This window comes from Ictidomys tridecemlineatus, chromosome 6 (genome assembly GCF_052094955.1).
Source record: "Ictidomys tridecemlineatus isolate mIctTri1 chromosome 6, mIctTri1.hap1, whole genome shotgun sequence".
NCBI classification, from domain to species: domain Eukaryota; kingdom Metazoa; phylum Chordata; class Mammalia; order Rodentia; family Sciuridae; genus Ictidomys; species Ictidomys tridecemlineatus.
The window spans coordinates 123,110,078-123,126,776 of NC_135482.1; the positions used below are offsets into that span (position 1 = coordinate 123,110,078).

At 40.5% G+C, this 16,699-nt stretch overlaps 1 protein-coding gene and 1 long non-coding RNA gene across 3 annotated transcripts; one reads left to right on the forward strand and one right to left on the reverse strand.

Annotated features, from left to right (window-relative positions):
• Positions 1 to 1,938: 1,938 nt before the first annotated feature.
• On the reverse strand, positions 1,939 to 10,165 carry LOC120888411 (uncharacterized). Its single transcript, XR_013423283.1, has 4 exons — positions 9,925 to 10,165; positions 6,699 to 6,816; positions 4,561 to 4,603; positions 1,939 to 3,277 (listed from the first exon to the last, which is right to left on the reverse strand). It is a non-coding gene; the product is annotated as an uncharacterized LOC120888411 (long non-coding RNA).
• On the forward strand, positions 9,127 to 14,894 carry Gjb2 (gap junction protein beta 2). 2 transcript variants are annotated; one of them, XM_078015705.1, is made up of 2 exons: positions 9,127 to 9,386; positions 12,824 to 14,894. In XM_078015705.1, exon 2 carries the CDS (start codon positions 12,846 to 12,848, stop codon positions 13,524 to 13,526), a length of 681 nt encoding a protein of 226 aa, XP_077871831.1. In that variant the 5' UTR covers positions 9,127 to 9,386; positions 12,824 to 12,845; the 3' UTR covers positions 13,527 to 14,894. The 2 variants fall into 2 exon arrangements, with proteins under 2 accessions (XP_077871831.1, XP_077871832.1); XM_078015706.1 differs by lacking the exon at positions 9,127 to 9,386 and adding an exon at positions 9,447 to 9,605.
• Positions 14,895 to 16,699: the final 1,805 nt, after the last annotated feature.

Consider the following 16,699-nt stretch of genomic DNA (forward strand, 5'->3'; position numbering starts at 1 on the left):
AGAGTTTGCTCTCCTCTCTGTTTGCTCTGTGAGGACACTACAAGGAGCCTACTTTCTGGAAAAGGAAAGCAAGGAAAAGGTCCCTCATCAGAACCTGATCACTCTGGAATCCTTCTGATCTGGACTTCCAGTCTCCAGAACTGAGAAAATAAATTGATGATATTTAATCTGCTCGGACTGTAGTATTTGTTATGGCAGCCAGATCAAACTAACACAAGGAGTGTATTGATCTTATTAATATTTTCAGAGAACTAAACTTTGACTTAGTTCGGTTTTCTCTATTATTTATTCTCTAGTTTACTGGGCTTTTTGTCTTTGTTATTTCCTAGAAAGGAACACTTACATTGTCTTTCATTTGTTCCTCATTTAAAACTCTTAAGGTGGAAATGTAGTAATCAATTTTAAGCGTTTCTCCTTTTTAAAAGCTATGTATTCAAAGCAAAAAAATTTTCCTCTAGCACTGCTTCAGAGGCATCCAAAATTCTTGATATTTGTGTTTTTATTTCCATTCATTTAAAATCCTGTGGAGCTAGGGATGTGTCTCAGTGGTAGCATGCTTGCCTAGCACACACGCATGCACAAGGCCCCGGGTTCAACCCCCAGCCAAAATAAATTGCACACATAAATAAAAGTAAAATATTTAAATTTGTGATTTATTCTTTCACCCATGTGTTATTGTTACTTAATTTCTAAATATTTGACAATTTCTAGATATATAAATATCGATTTAGTTCTGCAAACTCAGTGTTATTTCTATTCTTTGGAATTTATTGAGTCTTGCTTCACGGTTCATGACATTTTTTTCTCATATGTACTTAAAAAGCCTGTGTATTATGCAGTGACTGCACATAGTATTCTGTAAATGTAAGTGAGGTCAGGTTAATTGATAATATTGTTTAAATATTCTATACCCTTAATAATTATTGTGAATTCTATCAATTACCCAATTATTCTAACTATGAATATGGGTCTGCCATTTCTCCCTTTGGTGCCTTCAATTTTGCCTCATGTATTTTGGTACTCTGTTAGTTAGTGGATACCCATTTAGGATTGATGTCTTCTTAAGGAAAAGGCCCTTTTACCATTTAAAACATCTATTTAAATTCTCATTATCTTAATTTGAATTACGTTTTGTGTGGCACAATCACTGCTGCCTCGTTATGATTTGTTTGTACTATATATGGTTTATTTTAGTCTATGTGTCTATTTCTATTAACTATTTTTCCCTCCTGATAATAGGTCTCTTTTTCCTGTTTCTTCACATGACTTGTAATTTTTTTTTTACTGAATGCTGGACATGGCACATAAAAGAATTTCCAATGGTGTTTTGCTTTTGTTTTTGTTTTGTTTTCCAGTGAATGCAAGTTCTTCTCTTTGCCAGGTGGTTGGAATTAGAATCTGGTCATTCAGATTTATTTATTTGTTTATTTGTTTTTTTTTTTTTTTACTGGGGAATTGAACCGGGGTACATTATCCCCAGTGCTTTTTACTTTCTATTTTGAGACAAGGTCTCACTAAGTTGGTTAGGGTCTCACTGAATTGCTGAGGCTGGCTTCAAAATTGTTATCCTCCTGCCTCGAGCTGTGGAGCTGCTGGGATTACTGGTGTATACCACCACATGCAGATTTCAAGAGTAAAGTTGAGCTGAGACTAATTTGAAGTGTTAATTAAATTGGATGCATCTCTGATACTTAATGGAAACAAGGACATTTCAACTAACTTCACTATACATACCTTTCTATAACTTCACGGTGGAATGGCTTGCCTCTTTGATCTTGTCTGTATTTGAGTAAGAAGAAGGCTGAGAAATATATTTCACATTACTTTGGCTCTTCTTTCATTCAATTCTAGCATAGTTCCGAAATTCAAGAACTTGAAATTATCTAGTTCTCCTTTCCCTGCCACGGCCATTTTTGCAGTAAAATTGGGAGACAGTGATTGTTGAGTTAAACAATTTATTTTTGTATTTGGGTCAAATATTTCTTGTCAGTTTTTGTTGGTATGACAAATGCAAATTTAAAATGAGAAAAAGTTTATTTTGGCTTGATTTCAAAGATTTCAGTCCGTGGTTGGCTGGCTCTGTTGGCTTTGGGTCTGTGGTGATGCAGAACATCATGGGGAGTGAGTGGTAGAGTAAAGCTTTCAGCTGATAGTAGCCAAGAAGCAGAGAGAGAGAAGGCCAGGGTTCCAATATCCCCTTCAAGTGTACATCTCTCATGACCTAAATCACCTCCACCAAGCCCAACCTCCTAACCCAGCAGCTGCGGATCAAAAGGTCAACATATGAGCTTCTGGGGAACACTTAAGATTCAAACCATAACAGGTCACTTCCAAATGCCAAACAATATGGCCACTCACACTGTTATTAAAGTCTCGACTGATTTTTCCCTAAGTCTACCATCTGTTCATTTACAGAGACCTGCTTCTCTACCTTCCCACACATATAGAGTACTTCCCCCAGATATGGAAACAGCTGTGTCCAGCTCACCATCACTCCCTGTAATTCAGTTCTTCAAAGCTTACTCAGTTAAATGTGCTTTGGAATTGCCATAGAAAAGTATGATTTTCATATCATCAGGTTTTTATTATTTTTACCAAGGGAATAATAGTATTCTGCATTCTATATCCTATGGGAAGCAGAAGCTATGTAAACAATAGCAAAAGAATGAAAACCATCCAAATATCAATCAATTATGGATTTTTCATTGTTATTATATAGTCAGATCAAGGAAAACATGTAAAAGAATGAGGAAAGTTTTTGTTTACTTACATAAAAATATCCCCATCATAAATCAAATAAGAAAAGCAAAGTTTATTTTAAGTTTCATGCAAAAGGAAGAAAAAAAGTAATGAATATTTATATAGATTCAAAACATGTATAGGTTTGTACCACATTCCTACATATCAAATGAACATTCCTCCATTTATAATAGGGTTACATCCCATGGGCATACCATGATAACTTGACAATGTCATAAATCAAAAATATATCTAATGTACCAAACATCATAGTTTAGCAACACAGCACACAATAAAGTGTCATTTGTTCCCCCTGTGATGTCTGGGCTGACTGGGGGGCTAACTAGAAGCTGCAGTTCACTGCCACCTGCCCAGAATCATGAGAAAAGATCATACCACACATCACTAGCCCAGGAAAAGACCCAAATGAAGAATTTGAAGCCTGATTTCTACTGAATTCATTTTGCTTTCACTCCATCAAGTCAAAAATTTGTAGGTTAAATCATCGCAAGTCAAAAATCATCTGGATGTAAAAATTCTGAAAGGACAAAAACAAAATTAGTAAAAGTTGCCCAGGCAGGCCTTGAACTTACTATTGTTGTTTTGTTTTGCTTTGTTGGGGGAGGGGAGGCAGTAGTGCTGGGGATTGAACCCAGGGACTTACATATTCTATGCAAGTGATCTACCACTGAGCTACACCCTCAGTCCCCATTATGTATGTGGATTCTTAAGGCTCAATTTTCACTTGTATAAAATGAGATTTAAAACACTTTCTTCACAGAGTTCTGCAATAAATGAACATTTGACACACTTTGAAATATCAAATTGTGGATAAATAATTAACACAGACACCACTGTATTGGATTATACTCAGAGATTCCTTCATTTATGTGTATGTGCTTTTGTGTGTCAATTATATACTCTAAACTGAGTCACTCAATTATGTTACATCCACAACAGTCTATTGTTTTTCTTTGGTAAACTATAAGCAGGGATTGTGTCTTTTCAAAACCTATCAACCTAGTAGTCTACATACATGTTGTGCAGCATGTAAGAAAAAGTGAATGTTTCCCACTGTATAATGATTAAGAGGCTAATATCAAGATTTTGCAGATTTCCCAATACTATCTCTACCCACCGAAAGTGTATATATGGGAGCCCCATATCTTCAAAATAGTCTAATATTCTAAATTCCACACCACCACTGATTCATTTCAAAGCCAGTAAAGAGATGATAAAAAGCATTATGTTTATTGCCTCCTCTTTCCCAAAGCACAGTTATCTAAAGTATGCTTTTGACATAAAAATTCTCCATCTGGTTATTTACATACAATCCACTAAAATGGCTCATTCATGACAGTTGCTATTAGATACCAATGCACTATTTATATACCTTTTCAGACAAATTATTTTATTTAGTTTGTAAAACAACAATCAGATGCTGTTAGTGCTTCTCAGATCAGAAAGGGGAGCCCTGGTGCAAGAAGTATAATGATAAATTGTCTTTTCTCAACCTGCAAAAAAGTTCCTAAGCAGCCCATCCACCAACACATCTCATCAGGTAGGGGCTTGCTGCTGCACTTCAGCTTAGACAAGGAGGCCACTCTTGGGGCTCCCATGCCTCTCCCCTTCCTAATAACACAATTTCACCTGCAGCCCAAAGTAATATATCTGCCCTGAAAATAGAATAGAACAGAGGCTTTCCAAGAGTTTTCCTAACAGCAACCTACAGCAGGAAATGCACTGGATCCAGGACACATATAGCTAACAAACTTCTTATACAAAGCATTACTTACCCTTGCTTACAGCAAGATACTCTACCTGGTGTGGTAGTGGTCACCTATAATCCAAGCTACTCCAGAGGCTGAAATAGGAGGATTGCAAGTTCAGTGCTAGCCAGGGCAGCTAACAACACTTTATCTTAATTTTAAAAAAATAAAATAAAAGGGCTGAGAATGTTGCTCAGTGGTAGAGCACCACTGGTGTTCAATTCCCAATAATTGTGTGGGGAGGACGCAGGTTTAGCAACACATTCTGGTACTTTATTTTCTATTCTATTTTACTTCATTTTTTCAAAGAAGGAAAAATTATTATACAGCCCATTAATGAGGTCAAAACCAGAAACTCTATAGACTATTATCCATGAAGCGTATGCACCAAACAGAGGTTCCTGGCAAGTCTTCCCAGTGCCATCTACTGTGAGCTCCAGGTATTGCAAACCCTCCCCATCCTCTCCCACCTGCCTACCCATCCCCACCCACCACCACCCCAGTCTTGGCACAGACTTTTTTTTTTTTTTTTAAGAATTGAGATTAAATCAGAGAACACTTCTACCAAAGTGGAAATGGCTCTGAAACTAGCTTTTCATGAAAAGCTGCTGTAATCTATCAAATATAATATAACCTGTAATCAACAGTCCCTTGTCAAATGTATGACTATGTTTTTTCTATAGCAGTACATCTTGTGTTTTCTCTAACTATTCAAAAACTATTCAAAATAATATAAATTACAATATTGCTGTGACATAAATTAGAATATAGAAATCTCCTTTTCTCCTCTGTGAATGATGCAATATTTCTGTGTTGACAAGCCACTGTATAACTTACAGAATTTAATTTTTATATTCTATAGAAGTATATTTTTCCTAGCAGTCAATCTAAGGAGTTATAGTTCTGCATTCATTTCTGACCAAAATGTGTTTTTGATGCAAATACATTTGGAAATATCTCTGTAATTTCTCCATGGTCTGCTTAAATAATCATAAAACAGCCCACATTCACCCAGCAAGACTAATGCAGCAATTTCAATTTACCCAGAATATTTTATGTGTGAAATAAGAATAGAATAAAAACAACAAAATGCTTATGACTATTTGTCACAACTTAAAAGTAGCAATTTTAAATGAGATGTCTTTAATTTGAAAGTAAAGAGAACAATTAAATTACTGAAATCTGAAATCTTATTTTTTTTTTACCCTTTGAATGCAACAATTGATTTTTCACCCTAAATAATCTGACATTAACAATTTTCAGAAAACATAGTGAGGGTGTGATTCAATGATGCAGAGAGAAATTATTAGTGAAACAGTGTTCCCTATAATAATCACCTACAAAGATTAAAAAGGTTCACAGGAGAACCACTCCTGCATTGAAATTACATTATCATATGTAAGTTGTTATTAATTATCCAGGGATGCCAGAGGGCTCTTCAGTTTCCAACTGCTATTTTGGGAAAGGCTGAATTTTCTCTTTTTTTAACCAGTTATTAATATGATTAATATTTCATCATTAAAGTCAAGAAAAGAGGGTGTGGCCCTATAGCTAATGGATTCAACTTGCCCTAAAATTGCCAACTAGTAGGCAGGGGCTCCATGCTATTAAGTCTCTTCTCATATTGCAACATTTTCTGCCAACAGATGATTTGTGAGTCAGAAATGTAACTGATATATTTTTAATGTGCACTCAGAGCATCCTTCCTGAGGGAATTCAGAAGGTTGCACTAACAGGCAGCAGGCAAATAATCATTCATCAAAATGTCAAGAAATATGATTTATCTAGCACTGATTTCTTTCACAACAATCAGATCTTTCTACTGGATTTATTTTAAAACAACTGTCAAATTAAAATACAAATAGCTTTAAATGTTAGACTTTTCACCTTGTAATCTTACAAGTGCATCATTTGCAACATCTGCATAAAAGTTCAGTTCAATCATAATGGACCAGGATTTACCTACTTGGTACTAACATATGTAAAATTAGCATTCATTTCTCTTTGATGTGACAAGGTGTGGCTGTCACAGATCCTCACTGGTTAATCATCAATAGTTACTCCACAGGTCTCTGTTCTTCCCTGGCCATTGTCCATCCTATTAATTTCATTCAAAATCAAACTGGGAGATACCAGAGTTCTTTGCTTAAAGCCAAGCCCAAAACTATTCTGTGTCTGGTTAATCCCTACCAGTTAATGAGTTAAAGTTGAGTTGGTCAGCAGCAGGTATGTCCAGAGCTCTACTGATCTCACGAAGGAGTAGGAAGGATTCGGGTAGAGGAGAAGGGCTGACTGGTGCTGAGCTTCTCTAGGATTAAAGTGTCAAAAGATGAAAACAGGATGAGAAAATTATGGTTTATTTCCAATGCTTACATTTACCAAAGTAATACTTTTAATAGAAAAAAATGCAGCAGTATGACAGTCCTATTTACAAAATGACTACAGGATTTATTTTTTAAAATATTAATTTGTGGTGCAATCTGCTAATTGGGTACATATCTAAGTTCATTTGGAGATGATCTCAAATATCCAAACCTTTCCCTACTGTTTTTCATCTTACCTCTTCTCTTTTTTTCTCCCCTACTCTGGAACACACACATACACAAAATTCCCTGCCCTCGGAGAACTCCAAAGCTACTTAGGAAGAAAACACCAATACAAAGAAAAACAACAGAAATCAGGGAAAACAGAATAAAATCAAATGTTGAATTGTAACTGAAGACTTCAGAGCCGTAGGAGTTTTGACTATAAATTCCAAAATCTGGAGTGATAGTTAGCCAACAATACACAATCGTTATTCAAATTTAGAGAATCAAGTCAAGGAATACAAGGGAAAGAAGGCTGAACTTGTCATTGTGATATGGGCACTAAAGCCTAAGATGAAATTTTTCATTGAGGGAAAATCAATCTACAATCTCCAAACCATCTTTACCAGCCAACGTCCTACACTGGCTTTTTTTCATTCTAACCCAGCCAGGACTTCAATAGATTCCTAACAACACTGACCCTAAGAGACTAAAGGGAGAGCTCACCGGCCAGCTACTCCACCCCAAGACCTCTCAACCTTAAGGTGTGTTCAGGCCAGGAAGCTGCCTACACAGGACTGGCCTAATTTTTCACAAGCTGATTCAGCACATCTCTCCAGTGGCAGGGCTTTGGGCAGCTCCTGGGGCTTTGTCTCTTCATGAACAGACACTCCCTCTTAAACTAAGACTTAGAACTAGAAGGTGAGGTAGTAGCCACGGTACCCACGGTACTCACGTTCACCCATGCAAGAACGGCAGATGTCGGCTTATGGCCTACGGGGCTCCAGCTTTGCAAGGAAAAGTCAATACCTTCACGCAAACTATGGTAATCATGGGAAATCCATTTCTGCCTTGTCAGGATGAATCATCCTCACTTCAGGTAGAACTGACCTGAGAAAACCCTGCGTGAGAATGTGCAGCCTGCTCCTCTAAGAACTGGCTGCTCTGCAGGAATCATGAAGCAAGGAGTGGGAGGAGACTGGACAAACGTGGCCTACTCCTCACATTCATTTCTCATCTGACTTCCTGTCACTAGCATCTCAAGACATCAAAATGCCCAACCAAATACCCAACCCTAAGTCCTCACATTGAGGCATCAAGCTTCGCAGAGAAAGAACTAAAGTGTGCGGGACATGCTTCCCAGAAGCTTCTCCAGAAATCCTATCAGTACCCCTTCTAGCAGTATGTGCACTGGGAGGGAGGGATGGGATTGGTAGACTTCATTCTGTGCTCTTTCCTTTCTGAATAATCTGGGCAACTACCCCTCCACCCCCAGCAAAAAAAAAAAAAAAAAAAGTAACCTCCTTGTAATTTTCCAATTGTGGAAAGAGGATGAAGCTGTCAGGGTCAGAGCCAGAGCACCCTCTGCTGATGGCCGGACGACTCCCTCTAGGCAGACAGAGACCCTGTGGCCAGCTTTGGCAAAAAGAAGCAAGACTTGTCACCTCCACACACACCCATTCTTGGCTCTTGGCATACCCTTCAAAGTGATGGAATTAAATAGGCAACTCAGAGAAATACAAGTGGGGATTTAGCCAACACTCATGGCACTCCATCTTCGCTGGCCCTGAACCCAATTTCCAGAGGCCCTGAGCCCTGCTCTGTGGTTCCCCTAAGTGACAGCCTCTCCTGCATTGGAATCTCAGGACTTGCAAATAAATTTTCACATCCTTGGAACGCCTGCTTAAATAATAATAATAAACAGAACTTCAAATGCAATCGTAGTCTTGAACTAGTAGGAGTAGAAATAACATCAACAACTACTCTTCAAACCCACCTACTCCTTCAAATGCAGGGAGCTGGGGCCTGGGGCTTGGCGTCCTCCGAGGTGGAGACGCAGAGCCTTAGCTGGCTCCTGCCTGGCCTGCCCAGGGGCTGAAGGGAAGGGAAATAGGGCATTCGTGGAGCCCTGGACTCTAGGGAAGCTCCAGAGGGTCACAAGGGGACTCCGGAGGCTTAGAGGCTTTGGTGACCTCTTGGGGTTCGGGGGCCCCAAGAAGCTTCAGGAGCCGGGGAGGCCCGGAGTGCCCCGCCCGAGGCGCTGGGGGGGGGGGCGGTGCGGGCGGCAAGGAGCCGCCCCCTCCGTAACTTTCTCGGTAGCTCCAGGGAAGAGGCGGGGTGTGGGGTGCGGTTAAAAGGCGGCGCTGCAGCAGACAGGTGTTGAAGACCCGCAGCGCCCGGCGCGCTCGGCTGTCCCGACTCGGAGCCGTTCGGCTGCGCTCCGGCCTGCTGCGAGCGAGCGCGGAGGCGGCCCCCGCCCAGGACTAGCCCCAGATCCGAGGGAGCGCCGCAGGAGCTGCCCGAGACCCTTCGCCGCCCGCCGGGCCCCGCCGCACGCTCTCTCCGGACGCAGGTGAGGCCCCGGGCCAGCGCCCCCCCGCTCACAGCTGTACGCCGGGCGCCGACCTGTGATGCCCCGGGGCGGTCTAGGCCGGGAGACGCAAAGCCGAGAGGGACTTGGGGAAGGCCCGGGAAACTAAGCCCGGATGCCCCACCGCCGAGGTCTAGGGACCCCTAGGGTCTGGCGAGGAGTTCACAGGAGCGAGTCGTGACCGCTGCCTGGGGGCCGCAGGCAAGTGGCGAGAGTCCATTTCTGGGCAGGAGTATCCAGGGCCGGACTCTGGAAGTTGAATGGGGCTGCCGGGGCTGGGTTTGCGGTGGCGCGCTGGGGAAAGGGACGAGGTGGCACAACCCCCGACCTAGAAATCGAGTTTGGCGCGTGGTGCGCGTATCAGAGGGAAAAGCGGGACCAGGCCAACCCGAGAGCTATGGTGGCGACTGTTGCCGATATTACTAGGGGCTAATTCCCCCCACAGTCTTCTGGCTACTTTATCTGCCACCACCAAAAGTTTTAAATCAACTAAAAGCTTTTTTTTAGAAAGCAAACTCACTTTAGTTTGTTAAGCAGGAAGCCTCCACGGGAAGAAACCGACCTTTACCTCCTCGCGTTCTCTTTGCAAAGAAAGTACTAGGGTGAAGTCGAGGCGATTACCTAGGACTTTGGTTGCTTTTCTTTTCTTTCTTTCTTTTTTTTTTTTTTAACACTTCAAGAGCTTTTGCTTCCAGGAGAAGTTCTCCAACTGGAAGGAAAACTCATAGGACACTTACTCTCAGAGGAGGTGGTGTGCAGTTGAGAAACATGTCCTTTTAGGATGCTTGCATCAGTCCCTCCGTCGCTCCTTATGGAGGTGGGAAATAAGCCTGCCCAGTGAGCTTTTTCCAGATTCCTCAGAGCTAGACTTGAGGACCTGAGACTATCTTGAGATGTGTAGGACAGCCATGCCTCCCTGTGCCCTTTGAGTCCATTTTAAAACTGGGTTAAGTCAGTCACAATTAAAGACACTTGTAAGAAGGTGGGGAGCTGTGTAGGGACAGGTCCTTTCGATGGACCCACCAGTTAGGTAAGGGGTGGGAAGGTAAGGGGCAAATAACTCCTTGTTCCTTTTCTGGAACTGGGTGATTCACCTAGTGCCTTCCCAAAAGAAGTGAACCAACCCCTGGACTCGTGCTCTGGCAATGCTCCAAGCAATTGCAGAGTGGCCTGGGCCAGGTAGGAACCTGCATGTGACTGCCCAAGTCAGGAGGCCAGGAGAGCAGCTCTGGGACAAGTTTGTCCATTAAGAACAGTTTCACCCTGCTTTTTTCGTCCATCTTACCTTGTTATTCTTATCCCATTGGGGGCTCAAATTTTAATTTATTCCTCTTCTTGAAAGGGCCTTTAAAGCAGGTAGCAAGCAGTAATGTGGGTGCAATGGCATGCACCTGTAGTCTCAGCTACTTGGAAGGCTGAGGCTGAAGGATCACTTGAGCCCAGAAGTTGGAAACCAGCCTGGTCAAGATAGCAATACTCAAAAAACAAGTAGCTATAACTTTGGTTTTAGAACAACAACAAGATAGAGGTTACTTGGAACTGTATTTTTCTCAACTGAGGGTGACTAGACTGTTCTATAGAAATGTAGAGGATCTGTGTTTGATACTATAGAGGTGGGCCAAGCATAAATCCCAAATTCCCCTTCCACCTCCATAGTTTTGACCAGGTATATGGAGGCTTATTTCAATGAGTGTCCTATTTTCCCTTTAGTGAGTGCCCATGAAAAACTGGGAAATCTAATTCCAGGAGGTGGTTTTATTAAAACCTGAATGCTGTTTCTTTCAGTGGTTTTGCTGTTGAAGGCAGTATTAGATTGAGCTGTGAGACTTTTCAAAGGACAACTGACTCACATAAGGGCCTCTCTGATAGTCTGAATTTAAATGGGTCAGGGCTGAACCTGAACTAAATCACCATTTTTTTTTTCTAGTGACATTTCTTCTTTCAAACTGAATGAGGCTAAATTTTTTTTTACCATTTCCGTATATTTCAGTCTGACTTAACTTTCTTGCCCAGGGATCTTCTGCCTCCTCTGATCAAGGTGGCATTGAATAGGTTCAGTCAGATCTGGGTGTCCCACAGCAGCAACTGTAGGTAATGAGAGACATTCAGTCTGAGCCTGCCTTGAGAGTCCAGCAGGAAACAGGATGCAACTTGCCTAAAATCAGGAGCGCAGGATGCTTTTAAGTAAGAGAAGGAGGATTCATTACAGCTTAGAAAGGGTGGAAAAGAGGTGACTCATGAGGACTGTGGAGAGGATGGAATCTTGTTTAGAAGAGAAGTCGATTGTGTCAGACAGGGTGTAGCTATGAATCAATGAAGACAGTTCATATCCTGGGATGAAATAGAAGGCCTCTGGCTCATGGAAGATGTATCCATGGGCCCCTTCACACCTGCTTTCAGTAAGGAGTATGTTGCCCCAGCAGATTTTGGTTCTAAACTACAACAATGATAGGCTTCACTGGACCAGCCATGGGGAACCACTGGTTGAATTTTTGGTCATTTTTCATAAAGTGTCTCTTAGAAATACTTCTAACCATAACCCATAACAACAATGCTGTTGCAACACTTATCTAAACTTTGAGTACTAACCAGTCAGTCCCAATGTGACAGTGAGGCCACCAACCTGTACACAAAAATCCATGCACAGAGCAACTTTTCTACTTGAAAAAAAAAAGTACTTATTCCTACTTTTCTCCATATAGAAGAAGGAATCAAGGCCCTTGGTGAAATGTTAATTTGCAGGGGGTGTCAAATGTAAATATAACCATTTGTAATAACCCTTTCACTGCTATATCCCAAGCCTATGAAAATGAACTGAAATATTTTAAGTAAAGGGGTTCTGCAGGGAAAATTGATACAAGACTGGATTAGGTGGACTTCCATAAATTATATCCCCTGAACTTGGCCTCTCAGCATTTAAGGTAAAGTTGGTCAAAACTAGGGCAGTTCCACTGGTACAGTCCAAAACTTGTTGCTACCAGTGGATCTAACTATTGAACCCTGAATGGCTGTGGTGGAGTTGGGAATATCCCAGGAGAATCTGTGGAAGAATCAATAGATTGGTCAGAACTCATTTGTACCTTTAAGCTAACAAGTACTTTGCATTGGTGTACCCCATACCCCAAATATTTATTATATGCTAAAGATTGGGTGAATTACTCAAGTGAACAAGCTACTCATTATTAGAGAACATATAGAAACTTGTTCAAGATTGGACAGCTATATATTTTATATATTTAGGAGCTATATATTTAATCCTGTGGCAAACCAGATTGGTTTTGCCTTCACCATTTTGGAGGAGGATAGAGTCAGTGCTCAGGAAGAGATTTAAAAGTGCTTACTTTCCCAGACCCAGAGATAATTATCCAGATTCTGACCAGACTAGTGATCTCTATGTCATGTTCATTTTTCTTTTCCAGCACCAACCTCCCAGAGAACAGGATGGATTGGGGCACACTACAGACTATCCTGGGGGGTGTCAACAAACACTCCACCAGTATTGGTAAAATCTGGCTCACTGTCCTCTTCATTTTTCGCATCATGATCCTTGTGGTGGCTGCCAAGGAGGTATGGGGAGATGAGCAAGCTGATTTTATCTGTAACACACTCCAGCCTGGCTGCAAAAATGTTTGCTATGACCACCACTTCCCCATCTCTCACATCCGGCTTTGGGCACTGCAGCTGATCTTTGTATCCACACCAGCACTCCTGGTGGCCATGCACGTGGCCTACCGGAGACATGAGAAGAAAAGGAAGTTCATGAAGGGAGAGATGAAGAATGAATATAAGGACATTGAAGAGATCAAAACCCAGAAGGTTCGTATTGAAGGGTCCCTGTGGTGGACCTACACCAGCAGCATCTTCTTCCGGGTCATCTTCGAAGCTGTCTTCATGTATGTCTTTTACGTCATGTACAATGGCTTCTTCATGCAGCGTCTGGTGAAGTGTAACGCCTGGCCTTGTCCCAATACGGTGGACTGCTTTATCTCCAGGCCCACAGAAAAGACTGTCTTTACGGTGTTCATGATTGCAGTGTCTGGAATATGTATCCTGCTAAATGTCACAGAATTGTGTTATTTGCTCATTAGATACTGCTCAGGGAAGTCCAGAAAACCAGTTTAACACATTTGCCCAGCTGTTAGAAAAAGATTGCATGAAAGAATGAAGCAACCTGTGCTTAGCTGTCAAGGTTCAGTCACCAGCATTTCCCAAGACAAAAGATTCCCATCTTAAAGGCTACCATTCAACCCCCTCCCCAGGAGGCCTCACATGAAACTCCAGATGCCTCCATGGGGCTCTACCCTCCCAAAGCTCCAAAATAAAGCCCTAATTCTCTGCCTGTATTAATTTTCACTAAAGTTAGTTCCAGTAAGATCCTGTATTGTTAGGGCTTATTCCTGTAAGATATTTTCATATTTTAAACAAAGGATTCTGGTATTTGTTTCTTCTTCTTTGGGGACGGGAGAGAGAAAGAGCCAGGTTATAAAAGAAATGCTGAGAAAGTTCAAGTGCTTCCCTTTTTTGCCAAGTTTCCCCCAGTTAAAGGTGAACATAGAAAATTGTGGTTCTTTTATTTGCTTTGGAAGTTTTAATCTGTAACAATGGACAAAGTTATCTAATGCTTCAAGCTCTGTTGTACTTTTTTTTTTTTTAATGAAGACTTTAAAATAAGATAGGTTCTTTTGATGTTTTGGAAACCATTATATGTTCCTCCTATTTCAAAGTCTCAGATTGTGATATGTAAACGGTTTGTATTAGATCCTACAATGTAATTTAAAAGATGGCCTTTTGGTTATGAGTACTTTGCAGTGCTGCCAAGAGGCAGCCTGCTATGTTAATAGTGATTATGTTGTGCACAACAACGTTGCAGCCTCTCTCAAGACAAACTAGAAGTTCTTAGTGATGGCCTATGATAGCAGATGGCCTCTTTTCAAAAATTTTAGTTTTGCATAAGAAGTACAGACTAGAGATACCACCAGTTGCTACTTGCAACAAGGCTAACTCAACATCCTCTCTTCCCTTCCAACATTTGCCTTCTTCATTACTGTGGTACATAGTACCCAACCTCAAAAAAACACTGATTTAAAGAGGTTGCGCCGGAATTGTTTTGCCACAGTACAATTTAATGGTGCAGAACAAAAGGGGGTTGGGAGACAGGGGGGTTTACTATTTTTAAAGAACCAATGGAAAGACTAGACTCTAAAGTCTGTTGATTAAAAATGAGTTTTTTTCTACTTTGAATATTTGTTTGCTGTTCTCTTCTGCATCCATTTTTTTAAGTGAAAATAGAATAGGCCTTTGTAGAAATAGAAACTAGGGTTTAGATCAATATGTAATAGTTTAATAGGACAAATTGGATCCTGATATTACCATTATGCTTGACATTTCCAAAAAACAATAATCGACATACTTCAATGAGGGGAAACATTTTCCTGTTGGCAAAAAAATAGTAATGTAAGACCGTTTTGTAATAATAAATAGCTTTCATTACTTGCTTGTTACTGAAATACTTTTGTAAAGTCTCAGATATCACTGAAAATGTTAAAGTATAACTAATCCACACACTGATTCTTTAAAATCTAAGTTTTTGTAAAATATCAAATTTTAACTTCATATACAGCTATTTTGCATAAGTATATTCATATTTTATATTTGATAACACCTCATGAGTATATTAACAGGATATATCTACCCACTGTTCTGGGATTCTCCTGCTTCAGTTAAAGCAAAACCTCTGTGACTAAAAAAAAATATTGGTAAGAAAGGAAGAAAAAGATTATTTCTGTCCAAACTCATGCTATTTCTCACAGATTTTGACTAACACCGTCCTAAGAAGGATACAATGTGAAGATTAGAAAAAGCTTAGAGAATACTAAACTGGGGTTAGTTATGTGGTCAGTTTGGCTCCTAGATGAATCACAGGACTTAACATTTTTAAAATATTCTTCATATATAGAATTCAAATTAAAAAAATTAATTTGAGATGGCCTCTTTTCAAAAATTTTAGTTTTGCATAAGAAGAAAACTGGCTGAGGCATGAAAAAAAAAAGTTCTTCTAAGGTACCTTTTCCATGGAAATTTATTTCTCTCTAGTAGTATGTAACCAAAGCTGGCTTATGAAACTGCTTTGTGTTTCTTGGTGGTCATACCAAGGGAAATACACCTGCCAGACCAGCCTGTCTGAGCATGACTGACTGTATGTATGCAGCTGTCTCCAGATGGCCACCAATGCCTCTGTCCTTCGAGGTACAAGCTTTCTGTCCAAGGCCTCAAAGCATTTCACACATCAATAATTGAGTATTTTATAGAGTGCCATACATTTTAAAAATGAATTCAAAAGGATAAAAAGAAGCCCACTTCCCACCTAGGTATTAGAAAAGAGGTACATAATCCCTACCTACTTTCCAAAGTGCCCTGCACATAGGCTGTTAAAATAACTCACAACTTTTTAAATAGCTAGTTTCACTCCTACAAACTATGAAGATTATTACTCTCAAGGTATTAAAAGACAGAGCCCAAGTAATTACAGACCACTACTGCCCATTTTAAAGAACCGATAAAAAGGTCTGGACATAAGTCTGAAAATTAAAGTTTGAACTCTGAAAGCAATAATTCCAAATCTGTATTTGTATCTCAAATCAATGACTAGCAATTTGTATGGGGAAGAAAAAAAAAACCTGTTTAGAAGGGTGTCCTGCCAGCTGAGCCCTCCGTGTGTATGAGCTCTGGTGGTTTATGAGCAGTGAGTACAGCCAAGTGACCAATTTTACCTGCATGAGATTCATTAACAAACTAGAGAACAGTTGTCAAACAATTCTTCATAGATGTGTACTTTCAAAAGACAGGCCACAGCTGGTGTGAGTGGATCAGGTCTACTCAGAGGACCAATGGGGTGTTCTATGAAGGTCCATGGCCTGAGCTGCCCTAGTCACTGTCCCTAACCAAGTCATCCACCAGAAAGCAGCCAGCAAATTCTGAGAGGCTAGAAGTGTAGATGGGAGCTCACTCACTCTAACCTCAATTTCCTTATCCTACAGTGGGCTTCCTGAATACTTCCCCAATTTAGTGGCAGTCAATTGAGAAAACTTATGTAAAATCTCTTCACCTGGGATGGCACTAAGTAAGATATATTGTCATCTCTTTTCCACTTGATAAATCCCAAGCTAGAGAAATGATGGATGATTTTTTAGATAGGAAGGACTCTAACAAAGTTTGATCACCTGGAAGCTTGAAAAAAAATACACATTTACACAAAGTATGAAAAAAAAAAGTATGAGGCAGGGGTAAGAGAGACC

Coding starts and splice junctions, on each gene's coding strand:
- Gjb2 (XM_078015705.1), top strand. CDS start 12,846: ATGGATTGGGGCACACTACAGACTATCCTGGGGGGTGTCAACAAACAC.